The sequence below is a fragment of the Mobula hypostoma genome, chromosome 12, assembly GCF_963921235.1.
Source record: "Mobula hypostoma chromosome 12, sMobHyp1.1, whole genome shotgun sequence".
NCBI lineage: Eukaryota > Metazoa > Chordata > Chondrichthyes > Myliobatiformes > Myliobatidae > Mobula > Mobula hypostoma.
The window spans coordinates 83,555,210-83,579,093 of record NC_086108.1 but is presented as its reverse complement, the minus strand read 5'-3'; the positions used below and the strand labels follow the sequence as shown (position 1 = coordinate 83,579,093).

The 23,884-nt window shown below is 42.4% G+C and overlaps 1 protein-coding gene across 2 annotated transcripts in view; it reads left to right on the top strand.

The window, feature by feature from the left end:
* pif1 (PIF1 5'-to-3' DNA helicase homolog (S. cerevisiae)) overlaps window positions 1-23,290 on the top strand; it is a 47,137-nt gene extending 23,847 nt beyond the window's left edge. For both annotated transcript variants that reach the window (XM_063065017.1, XM_063065018.1), the window contains exons 9-13: window positions 3,968-4,074; window positions 9,571-9,658; window positions 12,053-12,198; window positions 16,956-17,147; window positions 23,039-23,290. In XM_063065017.1, the coding sequence (XP_062921087.1) occupies window positions 3,968-4,074; window positions 9,571-9,658; window positions 12,053-12,198; window positions 16,956-17,147; window positions 23,039-23,083 (578 nt within the window). In that variant the 3' untranslated portion in view covers window positions 23,084-23,290. The remainder of the gene's footprint in view (window positions 1-3,967; window positions 4,075-9,570; window positions 9,659-12,052; window positions 12,199-16,955; window positions 17,148-23,038) is intronic.
* Window positions 23,291-23,884: the final 594 nt, after the last annotated feature.

Genomic DNA, 23,884 nt, shown 5'->3' with positions numbered 1-23,884 from the left:
AGGCAGAATCCAATTAACCTATTAGCCATTATGTCTTTGGACCGTGGAAGGAAACCCAGAGGAAACCTACGAGGCCATAGAGAGAACGTACAAACTCATAACAGACAGTGGTGAAATTGAACTCTGAATTCTGATGCCCTTGAGCTGTAATAGCATTGAGATAGGTGCTACACAACTGTGAAGCCCCAAAATTAAATGTGATTTGCTTGGTCGTATGACATGGTAGTAGTTTGCAGTTTTAGATGCAAGATTCAAGGTTGTTTAGTCATTTCCTAAATGCAAGGGTAAAAGAGAATGAAATAATCGTTTAAGTGTTGTCATCAAGGAATACTAGAGCAGGGGTCCCCAACCTTTTTTGCACCGCGGACCGGTTTAATATTGACAATATTTTTGCGGACCAGCTGACGGCGGGGGGGGGGGCGGTGGATGGTGTTCAAGTAGGGTTAAACTCACCTCAACAACATGATGTCTTTTACAGTTAGGGTTGCCAACTTTCTCACTCCCAAATAAGGGACAAAAGTAGCAGTCAAATCCTGACGAAGGGTCCCGGCCCGAAACGTCGACTGTACTTCTTCCTATAGATGCTGCCTGGCCTGCTGCATTCCACCAGCATTTTTTGTGTGTGTTGACGGGACACTTGTGTTTACCCCGAGAAAAACTACCATGACCATGAAGCCTTGCGCAGGCACCGTGCATGCGTGACGTGCACATATGTGGCGTGTGCATGCGTGTACGTGCCGTTTTTTATTTCTTTCCCACATATTGGTTTTGGCTTAATCTTCCCAATTACACTGTACATACATTACTTCTACTTTATATAGGCTGTGTATTTATCATATCATTCCTGCTTTTACTTTATGTTAGACTTATTTTAGGTGTTATGTGTTATTTGGTAGGTTATTTTTTGGGTCTGGGAACACTCAAAAATTTTTCCCATATAAGTTAATGGTAATTGCTTCTTCGCTTTATGCCATTTTGGCGAGGAAGGTTTCATAGAAACGCTCTACCTTAGCGGGGGAAATACGGAACAAGGACGGTCCCGTACGGGACAAACCAATTTAGTCCAATATATGGGATGTCTCGGCAAATATGGGACAGTTGGCAACCCTATGTTCAAGTTCAACAGTGCGTGACAGGGAATGAGGAAAGGTGCAGCTGACTCGTATCGTTTCCACACGGCCCGGTAGCGCATGACTTGCGGCCCGGTGGTTGGGGACGGCTGTACTAGAGTATTAAATTTCCACTCCTTCCTAATCCTTGCCTTTATAGAGGTGGTATTAATAGAAACCAACTTGTCAATAGAATCTAGGAGATGATCAACAGTGTGATTTCTTCTGAGGGAGTTTTTACAATACTCAGGTGAATTTGAGTGTTTCAGATTGATTTGAATTTGGTATATATGCTGTCCACTTTTTTTCAGCAAAATGCAAGGTAAATTGAGGTGTAAATGCATTCATGTCTTTGTATAAATACATAACACATGGATAAGAACAATTCTCTGCTGATTCTCTAGTCTGGGTGGAATTTGCCTCCGTGTAATCATCAGACTGAAGTTGTTGTGTAACCTGCTTTCTATTCAGAAACTTCATACACAAGAACATGGAAGTTGGTGTACTGGAAGGCTACAGTTGACTCCTGCACTGAGAATTGAGATGGGATAGATTCAGTACGGCTAGTGGCTTGTTAGCGTAGAGGTCATGGTAATAGTATTACAGTACCAGCTGTAATATCGGGGTTCGACTCCTGCTGCTGTCTGAAGAGTTTGTGTGTTTTCCCTGTGACCTTCTTCTGGGTGCTCCGGTTTCCTCCCACATTTCAAAGATGTAAAAATTAGGGATGGTAGGTTGTGGGCATGCTACGTTAGTACCATAGGTGTAACGATTCTTGCAGGCATCTCAAGCACAATCCTTGCTGATTTGATTTCATTGTTTCAATGTACATGCAACAAATAAAAGCAATCTTTCTCCTTGGATTCAGGGCTGTAGTTTGAATGACGGTGGGGTTGGTAAAATGAATGGTAATGGAAAGGAAGTTGGTTGTGGTGAGAAGGATTGGGAACAGAGACTGAAAGGCTGATGGTGGGGTAGTGGAATCAATTTTATAAATTTAGATGGTGGAGTAAGGGTACTGAGGGAAGGAGAACTGGGGCTAGGGGACCCTAGGGGAGTCTGGCAGGAGACTGGAGCTTGCTGGGTAGAGTCAGTGGTGTGAGAGGGTGAGGAGTGGTTCAGGAAGTATGGGAACTACAGGATGTTAGGTTAGTTGTTGACCTGTTGTCGGGAGTCCTCATCAAGGTTTTTGATATTAAAACCCTTTGTTCCAAGAGTGTGTAAAGATGCTGCTCTGAGACAAACTGAATTAAGTTGTCTTGTCATCTTCAGAAAGAAGTAATGTATGGGGAATGATATCATCTCGTGTGGCCCTGGTATGGAAATCGAGTCAGGACACAAAGATGATTCACATGATCAAGTGCTTGTCAAATTTCCCAATTTGTGCAGAAGTTTCCTGTAAACGTATTTCCAGCTGAACCAATCTAGCTGCATTGGCTTGTTAATGAAACAGTCTGATAGCAGAATTTCGCACCATTTCAGTATTAGCCTAGAAAAGGCTAATACTGTACAACACTAATTTGCACTTGAAACTTTTTTTTTGGACAGTGAAATGTTCCTAGATATTTAAAGAGGGTTCAGGAAACAATCAATAACAATGTGTAACAGGATATATTCTAACAGATTACCAACAGCTTGGTCAAGCTGGAGATCTTAAAGAACATTTTAATCTTCTACAGAAGTGCATTAGTTTAGAGAGGGAGAAGGGGTTGAGATAGGTGAAGGCACAGCCTAGTCTTGGAAATCTGGAAAAATATCACAGAAGGACCTCCTTCAGACACTTGTAACTATGCTGCATCATTCAAAAAAGCATTTATGCTGAAGCATATAGCACAGAAACAGATCCTTCAGCAACCATTTCCCTGACTTGTGTTCAAAGCCATGCTTGTTCTTCAAACAAGGCTTTAAAAACTTCTTAAACTGGCCTCTTTTCATTTGATTCCCTCTAATCTCCAGAAATCCACTGACACTGATTTGAACAAATGAGCCACCACAGCCCACTGGGGCAGAGAAGAATTTCCACTCTCAGAATAAGAGTGAGATCCTTAGTCGGGGATAACATTGTTCCTGCGTCCAAGCCCATCAAGCCCTGCAAAATCTCCTCTCAGCTCTAGAGAACACATGATAGGTGTGCTCAATTACTGGAGTAAAATACCCCTCCAATCCTTACAAACTATCTGGTGAATCTTTGCTGCACTCCCACAAAGGCGAATTTCTTAGTAAGGAATGTGCTCTCAAGGCACTGCATAATTGCGGTAAGATTTCTTTATTTAAATCCTCTTGTAATAAAAGCTAACGTACAATTTGCCTTATTGGCTCTGAGAATGTTGGTTTCAGTTCTGTTCAGGCACAACAATGGTTGCTACTTTAGGAGAGCATTTTTTTTTTCTTTTGCATCTTTGCCTGGCTGTTTTCAGGTACCTGTTCTACCCATGACATTGGTCCATGTTTTTGGATGTTCTCCTTGCCTTCAGTGATCTTTCTTGCCCTAAAATTGGGAATGCAAAGTACCTGTTACGAACTGTTTAATTCCAGAGATTTACCCCAATTTTATAGAATTCTTCCAGGTAATTTAACATTTAGGAAAATGTATTTTTCTGTTATACTTTGGTGCATTCCTCTTTCAGCTAATACATCCTTTGTAACAAGTGGAACTGTTCACAGTACTTCAGATGTCATCAGATCAGGATTTTGATATCTTGTTGTTACGTTCTACAGTGTGCTGGAGCTCTTTTGTTTTCTGTTGTCCTTTTTCTTGCTTCCTAGCATTTAAGTTGAAATAAGCTCAAGCTGAGTTGCTCTGGAAAAATCTATTTTATACAGTTGTTTTCCTGCTCATCCATATCTCTATGTTACAGGGGAGATGCTCACATTTGAGGCTGTTGACAGTGATCCCATGATGGTAGAAATGTTAAATGCACAATGCCCTGCAGGTCAAAAGTTGCAGTTGAAGAAAGGGGCTCAGGTTAGTAGTGTTTCTGAACTGGATCTGGTTAGTTTTTGTAGTCGAGCATTTTATCATTTTTGTTTCCCCTCTTATTGTTTCATGTTGATGCTAGACCCATTGGCTTACTATCTCACATACTGAGGTACAGTGGAAAAACTTGTCTTGCAAACTAACCATGTATTCCTCACAATAGTGCAATGGGGTAGTACAAGGTAAAACAAAAGCAGAATACTGACAAGTGTGACAACTACAGAGAAAATGCAGTGCAGGTAGACAATAAGTGCAAGGTCACAATGAGGTAGATTGAGATCAAGGGTCCACCTTGCCATTGGAGCCATTCAATATTAATATAAAAGCTGTCCTTGAGCCTTATATCAGGTGCATATTTTCCAGCATTTGTATCTTCTACCGGCTGGGAGACTTTAACTCCAGTCTTAGAAGTTGGTCGGATAATGTGTGTGAAATTGGAGGCAGGTAGCAGAATTTGAATGAATGCTCCTTTCTGTACCTACTGTGGCAACCTTCTGTGGTGAGTTATTGTGCTGTTGGTAAACTGAGCATGCAAAGTATGGTTTTCCAGCATTTGTCAAGTACCCAAAGGAAAATGGGTAACCTTGGTCACAGTGGTGATGGTTGGCCTCAGGGCATCAGTTCCAAGCAGCAGAGATTAACACTTCATATGATATGGCCAAATCTTGACGGTATCACTATCAGCTGCTGGGAAATGTATAGGGGTTTCAGTCCTGCTGCAGTGTTTGACTCAAAGTTTTGACAACTCATTTCCCCTAGAGACTCATTGAGCTCCTCCAGCAGATTGTTACTGTTGCATTGTGGGGTTGTGATTAGATTGGAAATGGGTATTAAGATTGGATGGGAAATGCTCTGAGGGTGAGCCATTATGAGGGGTTGAATACTTAACAGACTGACCAATGACCCAAGATGGGTATCTCACGCCAGAACTCCACATGTGTTTCTCAGTTAACTTATGACATAGCATGTTTTGCGTGCTATGGAGGCCACCTGCAAACCACACATGGAACTAGTGTCCAAGGACACTGCACTTTGTATTCCTGGATGTCTCTACCATTGGTGCATTGAATGCAAGGGGAACATGTGAAGGAAAATAAGACCATAAGATGTAAGAGCAGAATTGGGCCATTCACCCCACCGAGTCTGCTCCACTATTTCATCATGGCCGATTCATTTTCCTCTCAACCTTTCACGCCCGATCAATCAAGGACATATAAATCTATGCTTAAATACACCCAATGACTAGGTCTTCAGTCTCTTGTGGCAATTGATTTTATAGACTCAGCATCCTCTGCCTAAAGAAATTCCTCCTGTCCTCTCTAAGTAGATGTCCCTCTATTCTGAGGTGGTGCCCTCTGGTCTCAGTCTTCTCCACTATAGGAAATATCCTCTGCACAACCACTTTCAACATTCGAGATGTTTTAATGTGATTTCCTCCCACCCCCATTCTTCTAAATTGCAGCGAGTATAGGCCCAGAGCCATCAAACAGTCCTTATAAAGTCTCAACATTACATCCTTGTATATTCTAGTCCTCCTGAAATGAATGCTAACATCACATTTCCCTTTCTCACCACAGACTCCACCTGCAAATTAACCTTTGGGGAATCCTGCATGAGGACTCTCAAGTGCCTTTGCACCTCAGATTTTTCTGCTTTTCCTCCCCATTTAAAAACAAAATGCTCTGCTTTTATTCCTTCTACCAAAGTGCATGACTGTACACTTCCCGATTCAGTATTCCATCTGTCATTTCTTTGCTCATTCTCAAGTCCTTCTGCAGACTCCCTGCTTCCTCAGAACTAACTGCCCCTCCACCTATCTTCGTATCATCTGCAAACTTGGCCACAAAGCCATCAATTCCATCATCCAAATCACTGATGTACAATATAAAAAGAAGCAGTCCCAACACCAATCCCTGTGGAACACCACTAGTCACCGGCAGCCAATCTGAAAAGGCTTCCTTTACTCCCACCCTTTGCCTCCTGCCAATCAGGTAAGACTTTATCCATGCTAGTATCTGTTCTGTAATACCAGGGGCTCTTGTCTTGCTAAGTGGCCCCATGTATGGCACTTTGTCAAAGGTCTTCTGACAATCCAAGTGCACAAAATCCTCCAATTCTCTTTTGTCTATCCTGCTGGTTACTTCCTTAAAGAATTCCAACAGATATGTCAGGTATGATTTCTCCTTAAGAAAGCCATGCTGACTTTAGCATATTTTATCATGCGCCTCCAAGTATCCCCAAACAATATCCTTAACAATGGACTCTAACTTCTTCCCAACCCCTTAAGTATGTGACCTATAATTTCCTTTCTTCGGCTTCACTCTTCTAAAGAGTGACATTTGCAATTTTTCAGTCCTCTGAGACCATGCCAAAATGTAGTGATTCTTGAAAGATCATTACTCGCTCTTCAGCTACTTCATTCAGAACCCTGCAATGTAGTCATTCTGGTCCAGCTGACTTGCCTACACATAAGACCTTTCAGCTTCCCAAGCCCCTTCTCCTTATTAATACCAACTATACTCAAATCTGCCCCCTGACACTCAAATTTCTGGAGTACTGCTAAGTGCCTTTCACAGTGAAGACTAATGCAAATTACTTGTATTCACCTGCCATTTCTTTGTCTCTTGTTACTATTTCTCCAGTGGTCCGTAAACCACTCTTGTCTCTTTTTCCCAACTCTTTTATTAAAAAAAAACATTTTGTATCCTTTTATTTTATTGTCTAGCTTACCTTCATAATTTAATCTTTTCTCTCCTTATTCTTATTGCTTTTTTTATTTGCCTTCTGTTGCTTTTAAAAGCTTCCCAATCCTCTAGCTTCCCACTAGTTTTTGCTATAGTCCTCTTTTGCTATAGTCCTCTTTTGTTTTAATACTGTCTTTGAATTCCCTTTTTCTGTTATGTTGTTAACCACAATTGCATCATCCCACCTTCAGAATACTACTTTGGGACGTATCTATCCTGCGCCTTCTGAATTGCCCCTAGAAACTCCGGTCATTGCTGCTTTGTCGTCATCCTTGCTAGACTTCCCTTTCAATCAGCTTTGGTCAACTCCTCTCTCATGCCTCTGTAATACTAATACATTTGACTTTAGCTTCTCCCTCACAAATTGCAGGGTGAATTCCATCATATTTTGGACACTGTCTCCTCAGGGTTTCTCACTAATCAAAAAAGCAAAAGAAAATCTGCAGATACTGGAGGATGCTGCAGATGTGTGTGTTACTCACTAATCAAATCTGGTTCATTACATACCACCCAATCCAGAATAGCTGATCCTCTAGTGTGCTCAATCATGAGCTGCTCTCAAAAGCCATCTTGTAAGCATTCTATAAATTCTCTCTCAGGATCCAGCACCGACCTAATTTTCTCAATCTAGCTGCATTTTGAAATTCCCCATGACTATGATAAGATTGTCCTTTTGACATGTCTTTTCTATTGCCTATTGTAATTTGTAGCCACATCCTGGCTACTGTTCAGAGGCCTGTATATAACTCCCATCAGGGTCTTTTTACCCTTGCAGTTTCTGAACCCTGTACACAAGGATTCTACATCTTCCAATCCTATGTCACCTCTTTCCATGGATTTGATTTCATTTTTTACCAAGAGTCACGCCACCCATTTGCCTCCTACCTGTCCTTTCCATACAATGTGTATCCTTGGATGTTAAACTCTAAACTATAATTTTCTTTCAGCCACATCTGTGATGCCTGCAATGTCATACTGCCGAACTCTAACTGTGCTACTAGATCACCTACCTTACTCTGTACACTGTTTGCATTCAAATATAACACCTTCAGTCCTTTATTCATCACCTTCTTTGATTTTGTCCCCCTGTTACACTGCAACTCATCCCATTTTGCCCTATTTGTCTGTCTGTCCTTCCTGACAGTCTCACTACACTCTGCCTCTGCTTGAATAGTAACTGGCCCATCCTCAGCCCTATCACCCACTTTTCCATCTCCCCAAATAAACTTAAACCTTCCCCAACAGTCCTTGCAAGCCTGCCCAGAGGGATACTTGTCCCCCTTGAGTTTGGGTATAATCCATCCCTTTTGTACAAGTCATTACCTTCCCCGGAAGAGATCCCAATGATTCAGAAGCCTAAAGCCCAGCCCTCTGCACCAATTCTTCAGCCACACATTCATCTGCCAAATCGTCCTATTCTTGCCCTCACAGGCATGTGACACAGGGAGCAATTCAGAGGTTACTACCCTGGAGGTCCTGCTTTTAGCTTTCTATCTAGCTCCCTAAATTCTCTTGGGGGGCTCCTACCTATGTCATTGAAGCCAATAGGTATCAAAACTTCTGGATGCTCATCCTCGCCCCTTTTTAGAATGTTGTGGGTCTAATTGGCGACGTCCCTGATCCTAGCACCTGGGAGGCAACATACCATCCAGGTGTCTGTGTCGCGTCCACTGAATCTTGCGGCTGCTCCTCGAACTATGGAATCCTCTATCACTACTGCACTCCTCTTCTGAGCCACTCTGCCAGACTCGGTGTCAGAGACCCATCACTGCGGCTCCCCCCTGGTAGGTTCCCCCCACCAGCAGTATCCAAAATGGTGTACTTATTATTGAGGGGAGCAGCCACAGGTGTACTCTGCACTGGCTGCCCAATTTCCCTTCCCTCTCCTGATGGTCACCAGGTACCTGCATCCTGCAACTTGGGGGTGACTAAATCCCTGTAGCCCCTATCTATCACCTCAGTTTCCCAATTGAACCAAAGGTCATCAAGCTGCAGCTCCAGTTCCTCAACACATTCTCTGAGGAGCTGCACCTCAGTGCACCTGTTGCTGATATGGTTACCTGCCAGGCAGGAGGTCCCCCAGAATTCGCACATCGCACACAAAGTACACAACACATCCTCTGGAGTCCTCCTCACTGCTCTAACTCTGCACAAACAGAGGAAGAGTCAAGAAGCTTACCAGATACTTGCCTTCCCCAAGCTGGTTCTCACCAAAACCTGATGAGCAAATGGTACATTTTACAAAGCACAGAATGAATCCCTGGTTTGTCTTCGCTGAAGATGTGCATTACTGACATGTTATGTGGTGAACACAATGCTGCACAGAATTACTCGGTTGAAGATTTGTTTAACTGCAAATGGCCAGTGATGTCCGGAAGATTTTGTATGTCAGTGTCCAAACATTGACTTGAATAACTTCATTCATCTCGACTTTGAACTAATGCTATGACATACAGGATCACTTTCAAGGACTCTTTAGAACTTTTTTTACAATTTGTGTTTTCAGTACTATTTTTATTTGTATGCGTTGTCTTCTGTTTGCACAGAGGTATTTGTCTGTGCATATTTTTTTTTGTAAAATTCTATTGTATTTCTCTTTCCCTGTGTGTGCCTGTAAGGAAATGAATCTCAGAGTATTATATGGTAACATGTATTGTATGTACTTTGATAATAATTCGACTTTGAGCTGTAAAAACTGCTAAGTGCAGGAATCCACTTAACCAGGCTCTTCTGTTTGCAGGTGATGCTGACCAAAAACCTGGACGTACAGCGAGGGATGGTAAATGGTGCCCGAGGTGTTGTTGTAGGCTTTGAACCTGGAAACAAACGTAAGTGTTCAAACACATGCAATGAAATGCAGATGTAAGGTAGCTGAAAGTGGTTAATTATTTCAAGAAAAAGAGACTGGGAATATGTACTTACATAAACCTAGCCAAGCAGCGCAATAAGAAATCTGATGGCGCTTATCCTTGCAAGTGGAACAACTGCTACACCTGCCCTATACATCCTCCCTCAGTACCATTCAGGGTCCTAAACAGTCCTTCCAGGTGAGGCGACATTTCACCTGCAAGTTTGTTGGGGTCATTTACTGTGTTTGGTGCTCCTGATGTGGCCTCCTGTATATCATTGAGACCCAATGTAGATTGGGAGACCGCTTTGCTGAGCATCTACGCTCCATCTGCCAGAACAAGTGGGATCGCCTGGCCACCCATTTTAATTCCACTTCCCATTCCTATTCCAATATGTCCATCCATGGCCTCCTGCACTGTCATGATGAGGCCACACTTAGATTGGAGGACCACCTTATTTTGTTTGGGGAGCCTCCAAACTGATAGCATGAACATCGATTTCTCAAACTTCTGGTAATACCCCCCCCCCACCCACCCCCTCACCATTTGCCATATCTTTTCCCTCCCTCACCTTATCTTCTTGCCCACCCATTGCCTCCTTCTGGTGCTCCTCCCTCTTTCTTTCTTCCATGGCCTTCTGTCTCTTTCACCAATCAACTTCCCAGCTCTTTACTTCATCCCTCCCCCTCCAGGTTTCACCTATTGCTTAGTGTTTCTCTCTCCCCTCCCCCTAACTTTTAAATCTAATCCTCACTTTCTTTCTCCAGTTGTGCTGAAGGGTTTCAGCCCGAAGTGTTGACTGTATTTTTTTTCCCCATAGATGCTGCCTGGCCTGCCGAGTTCCTCCAGCATCTTGTGTGTGTTGCTTAGATGATCAGGGGACTGAAAGTAATAAAATGTGAAAGTAGGAAGGTTTTGAGAAAGAACTTATTTTACACATAAGAAATTTGCATTTGTTGATTGAACAAGTTATTTTTAGTCATAATCTACTAAGTAAGTCAACCCTGTTTTGAAGAAAAATTTGGCTTGATCAAAGTTTTTGATTATGTTTCGAGGACTTAAGTCAGGGGTTCACAACCTTTTTTATGCCATGAACCAATACCATTAAGCAAAGGGTCTGTGGATCGCAGGTTGAAACCCCTGTCCTGTGGAAAGTTTACTTTTATTCACCCTTTACTCTTTTTACAAATGACTGTTATTTCATCTTAATTCAAAAATACATTATCCCTCATCTCAAAAAAAAACTTATTCCCTACATCTCCCCTAAACATTTTACCTCTCACATCAAGTGCATGTCCTCTGGAGGGGTATCGACTTGTACCCCAAGATGTATTTGATATTTCTACCCTGGGGGAGAAAGGTTCACCCTATCTACTGTTCCCACAATTTTATAAACTTTCATCTGGTCTCCCTGTGGTCTCTCTCACTCCAGAGAAAACAACCCAAATTCATCCAACTTTCTATATCGCTCAGCCCCTCTAATCCAGGCAGCCTCCCCTTCCATGCCCTTTCCAAAGCTTCCACATCCTCTAATGGCCAGAATTGCACACCGAGTGCAGCCTAACCAAAGTTTGATATTGCTGCAAAGTGAGTTGGACCCCAAGATCCCTCTATACACCATTGTTGTTAATGCTCTGTATTCTGTTTGATTAACAGGAAATCTCACTTAAAATTTACAATGCAGTAGACAAAGTATTTTTTTCTGTGGTCCCAGTTCTTACCATTCCAATATCAAAGTGAAGTTTTGAAGGCTGGAGAAAGATTCCTTATTTCAAGGCATTGAGGGAAGACTGAAGAAATATGATAGTTACAGCTTCAAAATTCACCAGAATGTGGTGTAGATCAGTGCATGTTGTGAATACACTGATCAGAGAATGGGACGGGAAGCTGCAGAAGGTGGTCTTTGGGAAAAACTACCTGGGGGAAATAGAACCAGAAATGTCTTCTCACCTAGATGAGTGATGGTGAAGAGATGTTCGAAGCAGATTTCGTGTTCACAGGCTACAGATAGTGTGAGGGATTGATTACTTTTATTGTGGTTGCTTGTATAACCCATTTCTTGTGTTCTCCACCTCCCAGCAGGCACACGCCTGTACATTTTGAGTCTTGATACTATTGGATGTTTAACATATAGTCATCACATCGTGATAATTGAACTATAAAACATATTTAGTGATTTGCAACACTCACAACAAGCTGGAGGAACTCAGCAGTGTCCTGATGAAGGGTTCCGGCCCGAAACGTCGACCGATCTTTTCCACGGATGCTGCCCGACCTGCTGAGTTCCTCCAGCTTGTTGTGAGTGTTGCTTTAGCCCCAGCATCTGCAGATTATTTTGTGTTTATATTTAGCGATTTGTTTCATTCTTCACAGCATTGCCCCAAGTCCGTTTTATATCTGGTGTAACGGTGACAATAAAGCCAGAACGATGGTTGGTTAAAGCCCTTGGTGGGACCTACCTGACCAGACAGCAGCTGCCTCTGAAGTTAGCCTGGGCCATCTCCATTCACAAGAGCCAGGTATGCAGTCTCATTTGACTGAGGTCATTGGGCTTTTTCAAATTTTACTCAATTGTCTTTAAATTGATATTGCAAATTTGAATCTTGATTTCAGTTATGCTTGGTAGATTTTCAGCCTTTATGTGTGCACAGATCAGGTTCAGTTTCATTCTTATTTATCACATGTACATAAAAACATACAGCGAAATGCATTGTTTGCCTTAACAACCAACATACCTAGAGATGTGGTGATGTCAGCTGCTACAGTTGCCTCACATTCCAGAGTCAAACTGTCACGCCCACAATGCTCGGCAGAACACAACAAGCAACAAAGTAGCAGCAAAGCAAGCTGCATTCTTTACTCCCGCGCGCACACAGTCCTCCAACACCAGGACAGGCTTCCAGCAGAGCCGTGAATTCACAGACACCACGCCATTTACTTACCCACTAGACTCAGGACTCCAGCCAACAGGCCTCAAATTCCAGACTTCTAATCGACCTTTGGGCTTCAGTCATTGGTATTGAGCCCAGGATTTGCTGATGGCAATGAATGAAACCCTGAACACTATATCTCAATTGCAGACACGCCAATGATGGAATCCCAAATACTAGGCCTCGGACTTCAGTCTCACCCGTTTGTAAACCGGAGGGGGTTGGGGGGGGGGGATTCACCATCACTCATGCCTTCTGTCCACAAGGGAATCTGATTCTGGAAGCTGCCAATGACTCGCTGACTGAGGGGGGAGTGGGGTGTTGGTGAGCCGCCAGCCTTCATCCTTGCTGGTCTGCTAACCCAATACGAACTGCTAATGTCCTATGTCCCACTGGCCTTCGAACACGAGCAAAAGGCAGACCTCAAATTAAACCCTAACCTGATCCCTAACTCTCCTGTCTCCAAAGCCATGCCTATGAATTTTAAAGAAAACAATTGACTTTGAGCTAGTTTATTCTTTATTTTGCTTCTTAGTGGAATGAAACGCAAAGTTTCTTCCAAGTATGCCTATTTTGAATGATACTATTATTATTTAATGTTTTTATATTTTCTTGTTACAAATCTACTTCAACTGATAGAGGAAGATGGGTCAGGTCCACCGGTTAGGATCCTAAATTACTGCAGGGCTAATTTTGAGGGAATTGGATATGATCTAGCAGAAGGGTGAGCTTGTTTGAAAGCCACGGAAAGAAGAGCAAGTGGGGGGCACTTAACAGTAAGAAGGCAAGTGTCTAGGAGCAGCCTGTTCCTGTTAGTGTGAAAGGTAAATCTGAGATTGGCAGCACTGCTTATGTCTTGAGCTAGGTAGTGAGGGGGGAATCTTATTGAAACGTATAAAATCCTAAAGGGATTGGACAGGCTAGATGTAGGAAGATTGTTCCCAATGTTGGGGAAGTCCAGAACGAGGGGTCACAGTTTAAGGATAAAGGGGAAGCCTTTTAGGACCAAGATGAGGAAAAACTTCTTCACACAGAGAGTGGTGAATCTGTGGAATTCTCTGCCACAGGAAACTGTTGAGGCCAGTTTATTGGTTATATTTAAGAGGGAGTTAGATATAGCCCTTGTGGCTAAAGGGATCAGGGGGTATGGAGAGAAGGCAGGTACAGGGTTCTGATTTGGATGATCAGCCATGATCGTACTGAATGGCGGTGCAGGCTCAAAGGGCTGAATGGCCTACTCCTGCACCTATTTTCTATGTTTCTATGAGCTGTAGGAGGTGGGTAGGTTTTTAACAAATACTTCTGTTTACTAAAGGGAAAATAATGGTTGCTCAAGATTAACTGAGTAATTTCTGAAAGGATGTAAGTGCAGATGGTTGCAGATGGTTTAAAGGACGTTAACATTACCAGGGAAGAGATGTTTGCAGACATCCAGTACATTCAGATGAATAAATCCCCCAGGGCCTACCAATGTACATCCTCAGACTGGGAGGTGAATAGGAAATTATGCAGACCCTCCTGGAGATATCTGCTTCATTGCACGTGACTGATGAAGTAATTTCCCCAGTTTAGGGGAGCCCAAAACTGGGGGCACAGATTTAGGATATGAGGGGAAAAATTTAAAGGGGATTTCGAGGGGCAACTTTTCTTTCCTCCATGCAGAGAGTACATGGAACAAACTGCCATACGAAGTGGCTGAGGGTGGTACAGCAGTATTATTTAAGAAGCATTTGGATAGGTACATGGAGGAGCAGGGCTTAGAGGGACATGGGCTGAATGCAGAATATTGGGACTAACTGGTCAGCATGTACTTGTTGGGCCGAAAGGCCTGTATGTCTGCTATATTGCTCTCTGATTCTAACTGGGTCTGATCATTGTGGAAGTTTCTCCACTACCGGAAAGGAACATAGCAAACTGAGGCACTTGTACTGGGAAGTATTTTCAACAATGTTTATGTGTAAACTTGAAACTTTTGAGGTGTTTAACGTGCTTCACATCAGCTTCTGCTTACCAGAATTTAAAGTTGGAAAAAGTTAGTGAAAAATGCGTGCAAACATCTAGTATATTCTGATAATGACCTTGCAAGTTTGGCTGTAGAGCTTCCTTGAAGTGGAAGTTTACAAAAAAAAAAGATATTGCTATCAAAGCCAGCAGTCATTGCTTATTCCTAGTTGTCCTTAAGAAGATAGCGGTGAGTCAGAATTACATTGCTGCAATCATTTCTACAAAATGTATTCCCACTCCCAAAATACTGCTGATTAGGAAACTCTATGTGAAAGCAGCATTGGCAAATGAGAAGCAATGTGTTTTCAAATCAGCTTGGATAGGAGAATCTATGGGTGCTGATGTGCTTGCGCACTCGCTACACAGTTTTATAAGATACTGTTTGAGCAGCCTAGGCAAACTAAACACAAGAGATTCCAGAAATCTAGAACAACATGCACAAAATACTGGAAGAACTCAGCAGCTCAGGCAGCATCTATGGAAAGGAATAGACAGTCAATATTTTGGGCTGAGACTCTTTAGTAGGGCTGGAAAAGAAGGGGAAAAATATAACAGAACATAGAAATCTACAGCACATTACAGGCCCTTTGGCCCACAATGTTGTGCTGACCATGTAACCTACTCTAGAAACTGCCTAGAATTTCCCTATCGCATAGCCCTCTAGTTTTCTAAGCTCCATGTAGCTATTAAAGATTCTCTAAAAGAGCCCTATTGTGTCTGCCTCCACCACCATTGATGACACTCTCTATGTGGAAAAACTTGCCTCTGATATCCCCCTTGTACCTACTTCCAAGCACCTTAAAACTATGCTACTTGTGTTAGCCATTTCAGCCCTAAGAAAAAGCCTCTGCCTATCCAAATGATCAATGCCTCTCATCATCTTGTACACCTCTATCAGGTCACCTCTCATCCCCTGTCACTCAAAGGAGAAAAGGCCAGATTCACTCAACCTATACTCATAAGGCATGCTTTCCAATCCAGGTAACATTCTTGAAATCTCTTCTGCACTCTCTCTATAGTATCCACATCCTTCCTGTAGTGAGGTGAACACCAAGTTGGGTCTAACTAAGGTCTATAACTGCAGTATATTTTGTAATGATACAAGCTACTCAAGATAATAGAGGGTATAAATTGATGGGATGCCAATTAAGCAGGCTGAATTACTCCAGATGGTGAATTAGAAACATAGAAAACCTACAGCACAATACAAACCCTTTGGCCCACAACATGTCCGAACATGTCCTTACCTTAGAACTACCTAGGCTTACCCATATCCCTCTATTTTACTAACGTCCATGAATTACTTTGGACTGAAAGAACACCATCTTGTGTTTCAACATCCAAAGGTTCTAACTAAATTTTATTATCAAAGTACATGTATGTCATCATAAAGCAACCCTGAGATTATTTTCTTTGTGGCCATACTCTATCTATAGAATAGTAATTGTAACAGGATCAATGAAAGTCACGCTGACTTTGGCCTATTTTATCATGCATCTCCAAGTACCCCAAAAACTCAAACTCATCCTTAAATATAAACTCCAACATCTTCCCAACTACTGAAGTCAGGCTAACTAACCTATAATGTCCTTTCTTCTGTCTCTCTCCCTTAAAGTGTGGAGTAATTTTTGCTATTTTCCTGTCCTCCAGAACCATTCCAGAATCGAGTGATTCTTGAAAGGTCATTACTAATGTCTTCACAATCTCTTCAGCTACTACTTTCAGAGCCCTGGGTGTAGTCCATCTGGTCCAGGTGATTTATCTACCTTCAGACCTTTCAGCAACCCATGTACCTTCTCCGTATTAATAACAACAACACTCACTTCTGCCCCCTGATACCCTTGAATTTCTGGCATACTGCTAGTGTTTTCCATGGTGAAGACTGACACAAAAAACTTGTAAAGTTCCTTTGCTATTTCTTTGTCTACCATTACTACCTCCTGACGTGTCATTTTCCAGAGGTACAATATTTACACTCGCATTTTACTCTTTATATATTTGAAAAAGCATTTGGTGTCCTCTTTTATATTATTGACTAGCTTCCCTTCATAATTTATCTTTTCTGTCCTCATGGCTTATTCTGTTTCCCTCTCCTGACAGTCACCCAGGTACCCGCCTCCTGAAACTTAGAGGTGACTACCTCCCTGTAACTCCTATCTATCACCTCCCCATTATCCCAAATGAGGCTAAGGTCATAAGGTCATTCCTTAACACTGTCTCTAAAGAGCTGCATTGTCATTCTCAATTTTAATATTTGTCTATTCATGAGAATTTGCACTTGGTTGCTTTAGGGCGTTTGTGTGTGTATTTAATTTTCTATTCTTTCATTCCTTCTCTCTCAGGGTATGACATTAGACTGTGTGGAAATTTCACTGGCACGAGTCTTTGAAAGTGGTCAGGCGTATGTGGCTCTCTCTCGTGCACGAAACCTGGAAGGGCTCCGAGTGTTGGATTTTGACAGAAGAGTAGTCCATGCCAATCATGATGTCTTGCACTTTTACTCCAGATTGAAAAAACAACAGATGCTGATGCAGGTAAGTAGGATGGAATGGAGTTTATTTCAGACCTTTTTTCCAGTTTACTGAATTAGATAATCTGTTGCAGAAACAAGCAGCATACCTTCAGAAGGAGAAGAGGGAACAGCTCTAATATTAACAATGCCTAATTTTTACATGTTTTATATTACTAGTTATCCCTGAAATCACTTTTCCATGGATCCCCAGCACAATCTTCACACAGAACTCTTTTTTTTTATGCTCAGAAACCAGGGATTAATCTAAACTTATAAAACAAAAAAAATTACTCAGGCAGGGGCATATGAGTTGAAGGCACAGCAACTTTTAACTAGTTGAACAAAGATGTTTGTGCAAAGGAGTGGGAAATGGAGCTGTTCTATTTTAATAGATGCTTGCAGTTTTTTTGGCAATCAAAGCAATTAAAATTTCCCTGTCAAGTGACATTTTATGACTGGTTATTTGAGTTTTGCCATTGTTTAACAGATTCATCTGATGAATTGGAACAGAATTTTTATTAGTAGTGTTATTCTTGTGAACACTTGTGTGCATTTGTGCATTACAAAATGCTACTGATGTGATATGGTTTTTTCACTTCTCTGGCTTCACTTAGAATCCAGGCTAAAGCAATAGGATAAAGAAAATCTCAATCAACCTATCCTGGTGAGAAGATTACAGTACGGAATGTGCTACAAAATGATGTCAAGGAACCTAGAGTTAACCAGTTCACTGGGAAAACTGCCTAATATTAAAGGTTAAATCAGCACACATCAGTCTGACTTAAGAAACAAGAATATTTCTGGATTGGCTTTGGGAATTAAGGTGAACCCAGCAGAGAACATCATTCTGATAATTGTGACTTGATTTATTCCATTACTTTTTCCTCATTGTGGATGTTGATAAATTGTACCAGGATATACGGTGGTAAAATTGGTAGCTATTGATCAAAAATACAGTTTTTGAGTTTGCAGAAGAACTTTTAGCTGATAGGTTGGTGGACATTCCAGTGCGGTATTATTGAAAGTATATGATTTTTTGGAAACGATGCAAAACACTGATCCAATTTGTTCATTTGGGTGGACGTTAATGAGCGTGGGGCACCATTCAAAGGAGGGAGCAGAGTTTAAATTGTCCTGGTGACATCCACATTTCAGCATCTTGACTTGATCCAGATTTGATTAGGGAACTCTTGGGAGACAGTGGTCATAATACAATGGAATTCACCTGCACTTTTAGATGGTAAGGCTAAAATCAGATGTATCAGTGTTACCATGGAGAAAAGAGAATTAGAGGTATGAGAGAGGAGCTGGCCAAAATTGATTGGAAGGGGACACCAGCAGGAATGATGGTGGAACAGCAACGGCTGGAGTTTCTCTGGGGAATTTGAAGGTGCAGGGTAGATACATCTCAGAAGTATTCTAAAGGGAGGATGAGGAAACCATGGCTGATGAGGGAAGTCAAAGGCAGCATAAAAGCAAAAGAGGGCATGTAATACAGCAACCATTAGCAGCAAGTTAGAGGATTAGGAAGCTTTTAAAAACCAACAGAAGGCAACAAAAAAAAAAGCGATGATGAGAGAAAAGATGAAATACAAGGGGAAGTTAGGCAATAATATAAAAGAGGATACCAAAGGAATTTTTAAGAATTTTGCATCAATCTTCATTATGGAAGGCACTAGCAGTATGCCAGGAATTCGAGAGTGTCACGGGGCAGAAGAGAGCGGTGTTATTATTAATAAGGAGAAGGTGCTTGGGAAACTGAAAGGTCTGAAGGTTGGTAAGTCATCTGGACCAGGGTAGCCGAAAGACTGTGGAGTTGTTGGTAATGATCTTTCAAGAATCACTCTATTCTGGAATGGTTCCGGACAAATGAAAAATTGAAAATGTCACTCCACTCTTTAAGAAGGGAGGGAGGCAGAAGAAATGAAATTATAGGCCAATTAGCTTGACTTCAGTGGTTGGGAAGGTGTTGGAGTCTGTTATTAAGGATTGCAGTTTTGGCATCTTTGGAGGCACATTGATAAAATAAGCCAATGTCAGCATAGCTTCCTTGAAGAGAAATCTTGCCTGAGAAATTCGTTGTGAATTTTTTGGAAGAAATGACAAGCAGAATTAATAGGATAGTCAGCTTCTGGCCTACCTCTTTGGCAAGAACTCTCCATTCAGCACCAATGACCTCTTCTCCCATCTTCAACCCTGCTCTGGATCTTTCATTGCTAACTGCTGATGGGACATCAACAGTCTTGACTTCACCGCTCCTCTCTCCAATTCCAACCTCACTTCTTCTGAAGACACTGCTCTCCATTCTCTCTGCATCAATCTGAGCCTCACCATCAAAGCAGCAGATAAAGGGGGTGCTGTAGTAGTCTGGTGAACTGGCCTGTACCACCTTGCTAAGGCCTGACGACAACTGTCAGACACCACCTCTTATTTACCCCTCAAACAGGACCTCACTAATGAGCACCAGGCCATTGTCTCCCACACCATCACCGACCTTATCAACTTTGGGGATCTCCTACCCACTGCCTCCAACCTCACCCTGCACCTCCCGATTCTACCTCCTACCCATGCTCCACAAACCTGCCTGTACAGGTAGGCCCATTATTTCTGCTTGTTCCTGCCCCACTGAACTTATATCTGCATACCTCAACTCAGTTTTATCTCTCCTGGTCCAGTCCCTTCCTACCTACATCCATGACAAATCACATGCTCTTGATCTTTTCAGTGATTTCAAGTTCCCTAGCCCCCATCATCTTATTTTTTCACTATGTATGTCCAGTCCCTATACACCTCTATCACCCACCAGAAGGCCTCAAAGCTCTCTATTTCTTTCTGGACACCAGATCCAACCAATTCCACTCCAGCACCACACTCCTCCATCTGGTGGAATGTCCTCACTCTTAATAATTTCTCCTTTGGCTCCTCTCACTTCCTTCAAACAAAAGGTGTAGCCATGGGCATGCGCATGGGTCCCAGCTATGCCTGCCTTTTTGTCGGCTACGTGGAACAGTCTACGTTCCAAGACTAAACCGGTATCACTCCCCAACTTTTCCTACGCTACATTGACGACTGCATTGGTGCTGTTTCCTGCACCCTTGTGGAGCTCGTCAACTTCATCAACTTTGCCTCCAACTTCCACCCTGCCCTCAAGTTTACCTGCTCCATTTCCGACACCTCCCTCCCTTTTCTCGATCTCTCTGTCTCAATCTCTGGAGACAGCTTATCTGCTGATGTCTATTATAAACCTAGGACTCTCACAGCTACCTGGACTATACTGCATCCCACTCTGCTATTTGCCATCTTCTCTCAGTCTCCACCGCATCTGCTCTCAGGATTTCATTTGAGAACTAAGGAGATGTCCTCCTTCAAAGAAAGTAGCTTCCCTTCCTCCGCCATCAACGCTGCCCTCAACCACATCTCTTCTATTCACACATGTCTGCTCTCACCTTACACTTCTGCCACCCTACCATGGATTAGGCTTCCTATTGTCCTCACCTACCACTCCACCAGCCTCTGTGTCCAACACATAATTCTCCGTAACATCCACCATCTTTAGTGGGATCCCAACACAATGCACATCTTTCCCTCATTCCCCCCCCCCCAAACTTTCTGCTTTCCACAGGGATCGCTCCCTACACGAATCCTTTATCCGTTTGACCCTCCCCACTGATCTTCCTTCTGGCATTTATCCTTGCAAGCTGAACAAGTGCTACACCTGCATCTCCTCCCTCACTACCATCCAGGGCTCCAAACAGTCCTTCTAGGTGAGGCAACACTTCACCTGTGAGTCCATTGGGGCCATCTACTCTATCCGGTGCCCCTGGTATGGTGTGGTCTCCTGTGTATTGGTGAGACCCAACGCAGATTGGGAGACCGCTTTGCCGAGCACCTACGCTCCATCTGTCAGAAAAAGTGGGATCTCCCAGTGGCCACCCATTTAATTCCACTTCCCATTCTGACAAGTCAGTCCATGGCCTCCTCTACTGTCATGGTGAAAACATACTCAGCTTGGAGGAGCAACACCACATATTCCATCTGGGTAGCCTCTAACCTGATGGTATGAACATTGATTTCCTGAACTTCTGGTAATGCTCTTTCCTGTCCTTCCCCAATTCCCATTCCCCTCTCTCACCTGATCTCCATGCTAGCCCATCACCTCCCTCTGGTGCTCATCCCCATTTTCTTTCTTCCATGGCCTTCTGTTCTCTCCTACCAGATTTCCCCTTCTCCAGCCCTGTATCCCTTTCACCAACCAGCTTCCTAGCTCTTTACTTCACCTCTTCCCCTCCCCCTCCTGGTTTCACTTATCACCTTGTGGTTCTTCCTCCCCTCGTCACACTTTCTTACTCTGACTCCTCATCGTTTTTTTTCCCATGAAGAGCCTTGGCCTGAAACATTGGCCGTGCTCTTTTTCCATAGATGTTGCCTGGCCTGCTGAGTTCCTCCAGCATTTTGTGTTTATGCTGCTTGGATTTCCAGCATCTGCAGGTTTTCTCTTGTTTGTGAGGGTCAGTTGACGTAGTTTACTTGGATTTTCAGAAGGCCTTTGACAAGATGCCACACATGAGGCTGCTTAACAAGGTAAAAGCCTTTGGTATTACAGGAGAGACTAGCAAGGGTAGAAGATCGTCTGACTGGCAGGTGCAAAGAATGGGAATAAAGTTGGTCTTTTTTGGTTGGCTGCTGATGATACGTGGTGTTCCACAGGAGCCAGTGTTGGGACCACTTGTTTTTGTTATATTCGTATGATGAAATTGATGGCTTTGTGACCAAGCTTGCAGACGATACAAAGATGAGTGGAGGAGCAATTGGTGTTGAGGAAGCAGTGAGTCTGCAGAAGGAATTAGACAGATTAGGAGAATGGGCAAAGAAGCAGCAGATGGAATATAGTGTAAGGCATTTAGATTCCAGTGCTCTTGAAGTGAAAGCAGGGATGTAAAGCTGAGGCTTTATATGGCATTGAGCAAACCGCACTTGGAGTATCGTGAGCATTTTTGGGCTCCTTGTCTGAGAAAAGATGTGTTGGCATTGGAGAGAGTCCAATTGGAGAGAGTCCAAGGAGGTTTAAAATAACTATTCTGAGAATGAAAGAGTAAATGTGTGAGGAATATATGATGGCTCTGGACCTGTACTTGCTGGAGTTTAGGAGAATGAAGGCTATCTCATTGAAACCTGTCAAATATTGAAATGTCTAGAACTGAATAGATATGGAGAGGATGTTTCCTCTGATGGGGGAGTCTAGGACCAGAGGGCACAGCCTCAGAATAGAGGGATTTCCCTTTAGAACAGAGATGAGGAATTTCTCTAGTCAGAGGGTGGTGAATCTGTGGAATTCATTGCCACAGACAACAGAGGAGGCCATGTCCTTGGGTATATTTAAAATGGAAGTTGATAAAGTTTGAGAGGGATGATAAATCAGGCACGATGGGATGGTGGAGCGGACTTGATGGGCCAAATGGCCTAATTCTGCTCATATGTCTTGTGGTCTGAACATACGATCATTTGCAATCTATCACTGAATGCAAATAGCTAATGGATTTCTGTGTAACCTGTATTCAATGTATATGAGGCACCAAAGACAGCTAGATGGTCTGGTGATGTATTGTCCTCTTCATCCAGCCATTCAGAAGTTCTCTTATCATTAGCACCAGAAATCAGAGTTCAAGAATGGACTGCAATATATTAGATTTTGTACATTCCTTGCTGATTCTGCAACTAAGTTTTTAATAAAGAATTGAAATGGACAAAATATTTATGACCAAACTTCAGCTGCGGCTTGAACCTTTCCAGAGGATCTATAGTAACATGCCAACATCTTTAATCACTTGCTTCTTATTGCCACAAGTGTTCCTGCTTTGTCAGTGGTGTTCTAAGGATACTTAAACTAATTTCTTCTACTTCCCTTTGTTTCAGACCTCATTGGATGGCTATATCGAAATGGAAGATCAGGAAAACTAGAAAGATGGCAGAATTTCTTTAAAGTTTTCGCCTACATCATGGTCTATTTTATTATTGAACCATTTTAATTTCTTCTATTTTAAATATTTGTGGCACTATATGAATGTTTTTGTGAATTGATTATGATGTGACAAGACACTGGCTGTCTTGGAAATAGGAATAGAAAAGTAAGTTTGCAATTTTCTTACAATATCCACTCCATCGGGATCCAGAAATGAACCTTTTTTTAAAATAAAAAATCTAAATGTATCCTGTCTGGTAATTTTTTCACATGAAAATGAACATATTAAGAGGGGCATGGAGAAGAATATGGCAGTTATTTTCTTCTCCACATGTACCTGTTGATGCTTTATTGGGTTATTGCTTTGTAGTTTTAGTGCAGATAATTGTAGCTCACCTTATTGTTATTCTGCATATTTGACCAATCACTTGACCACATATGTTGTATATGAAAACAAAAAGAATTCTTCATGAACAATCTATCCATTTAAAGGTTGTTCTGCTCCTTTTGGTATGAACAACTTCTTCTCTCAAGTCAGGGGTTCTCATGCTGGGGTCCACGGACCCTTTGGTTAATGATAAGGCTCCATAGCATAAAATAGACATATCTTATTGGTCCCGAGGGAAATTGGGTTTCGTTACAGCAGCACCAACCAAGAATAGAGCATAAATATTTCAATACAAAACCACAAACAATCAAACAACAATACGCAAACTATGCCAGATGGAAATAAGTCCAGGAGCAGCCCATTGGCTCAGGGTGTCTGACCCTCCACAGGAGGAGCTGCAAAGTTCGATGGC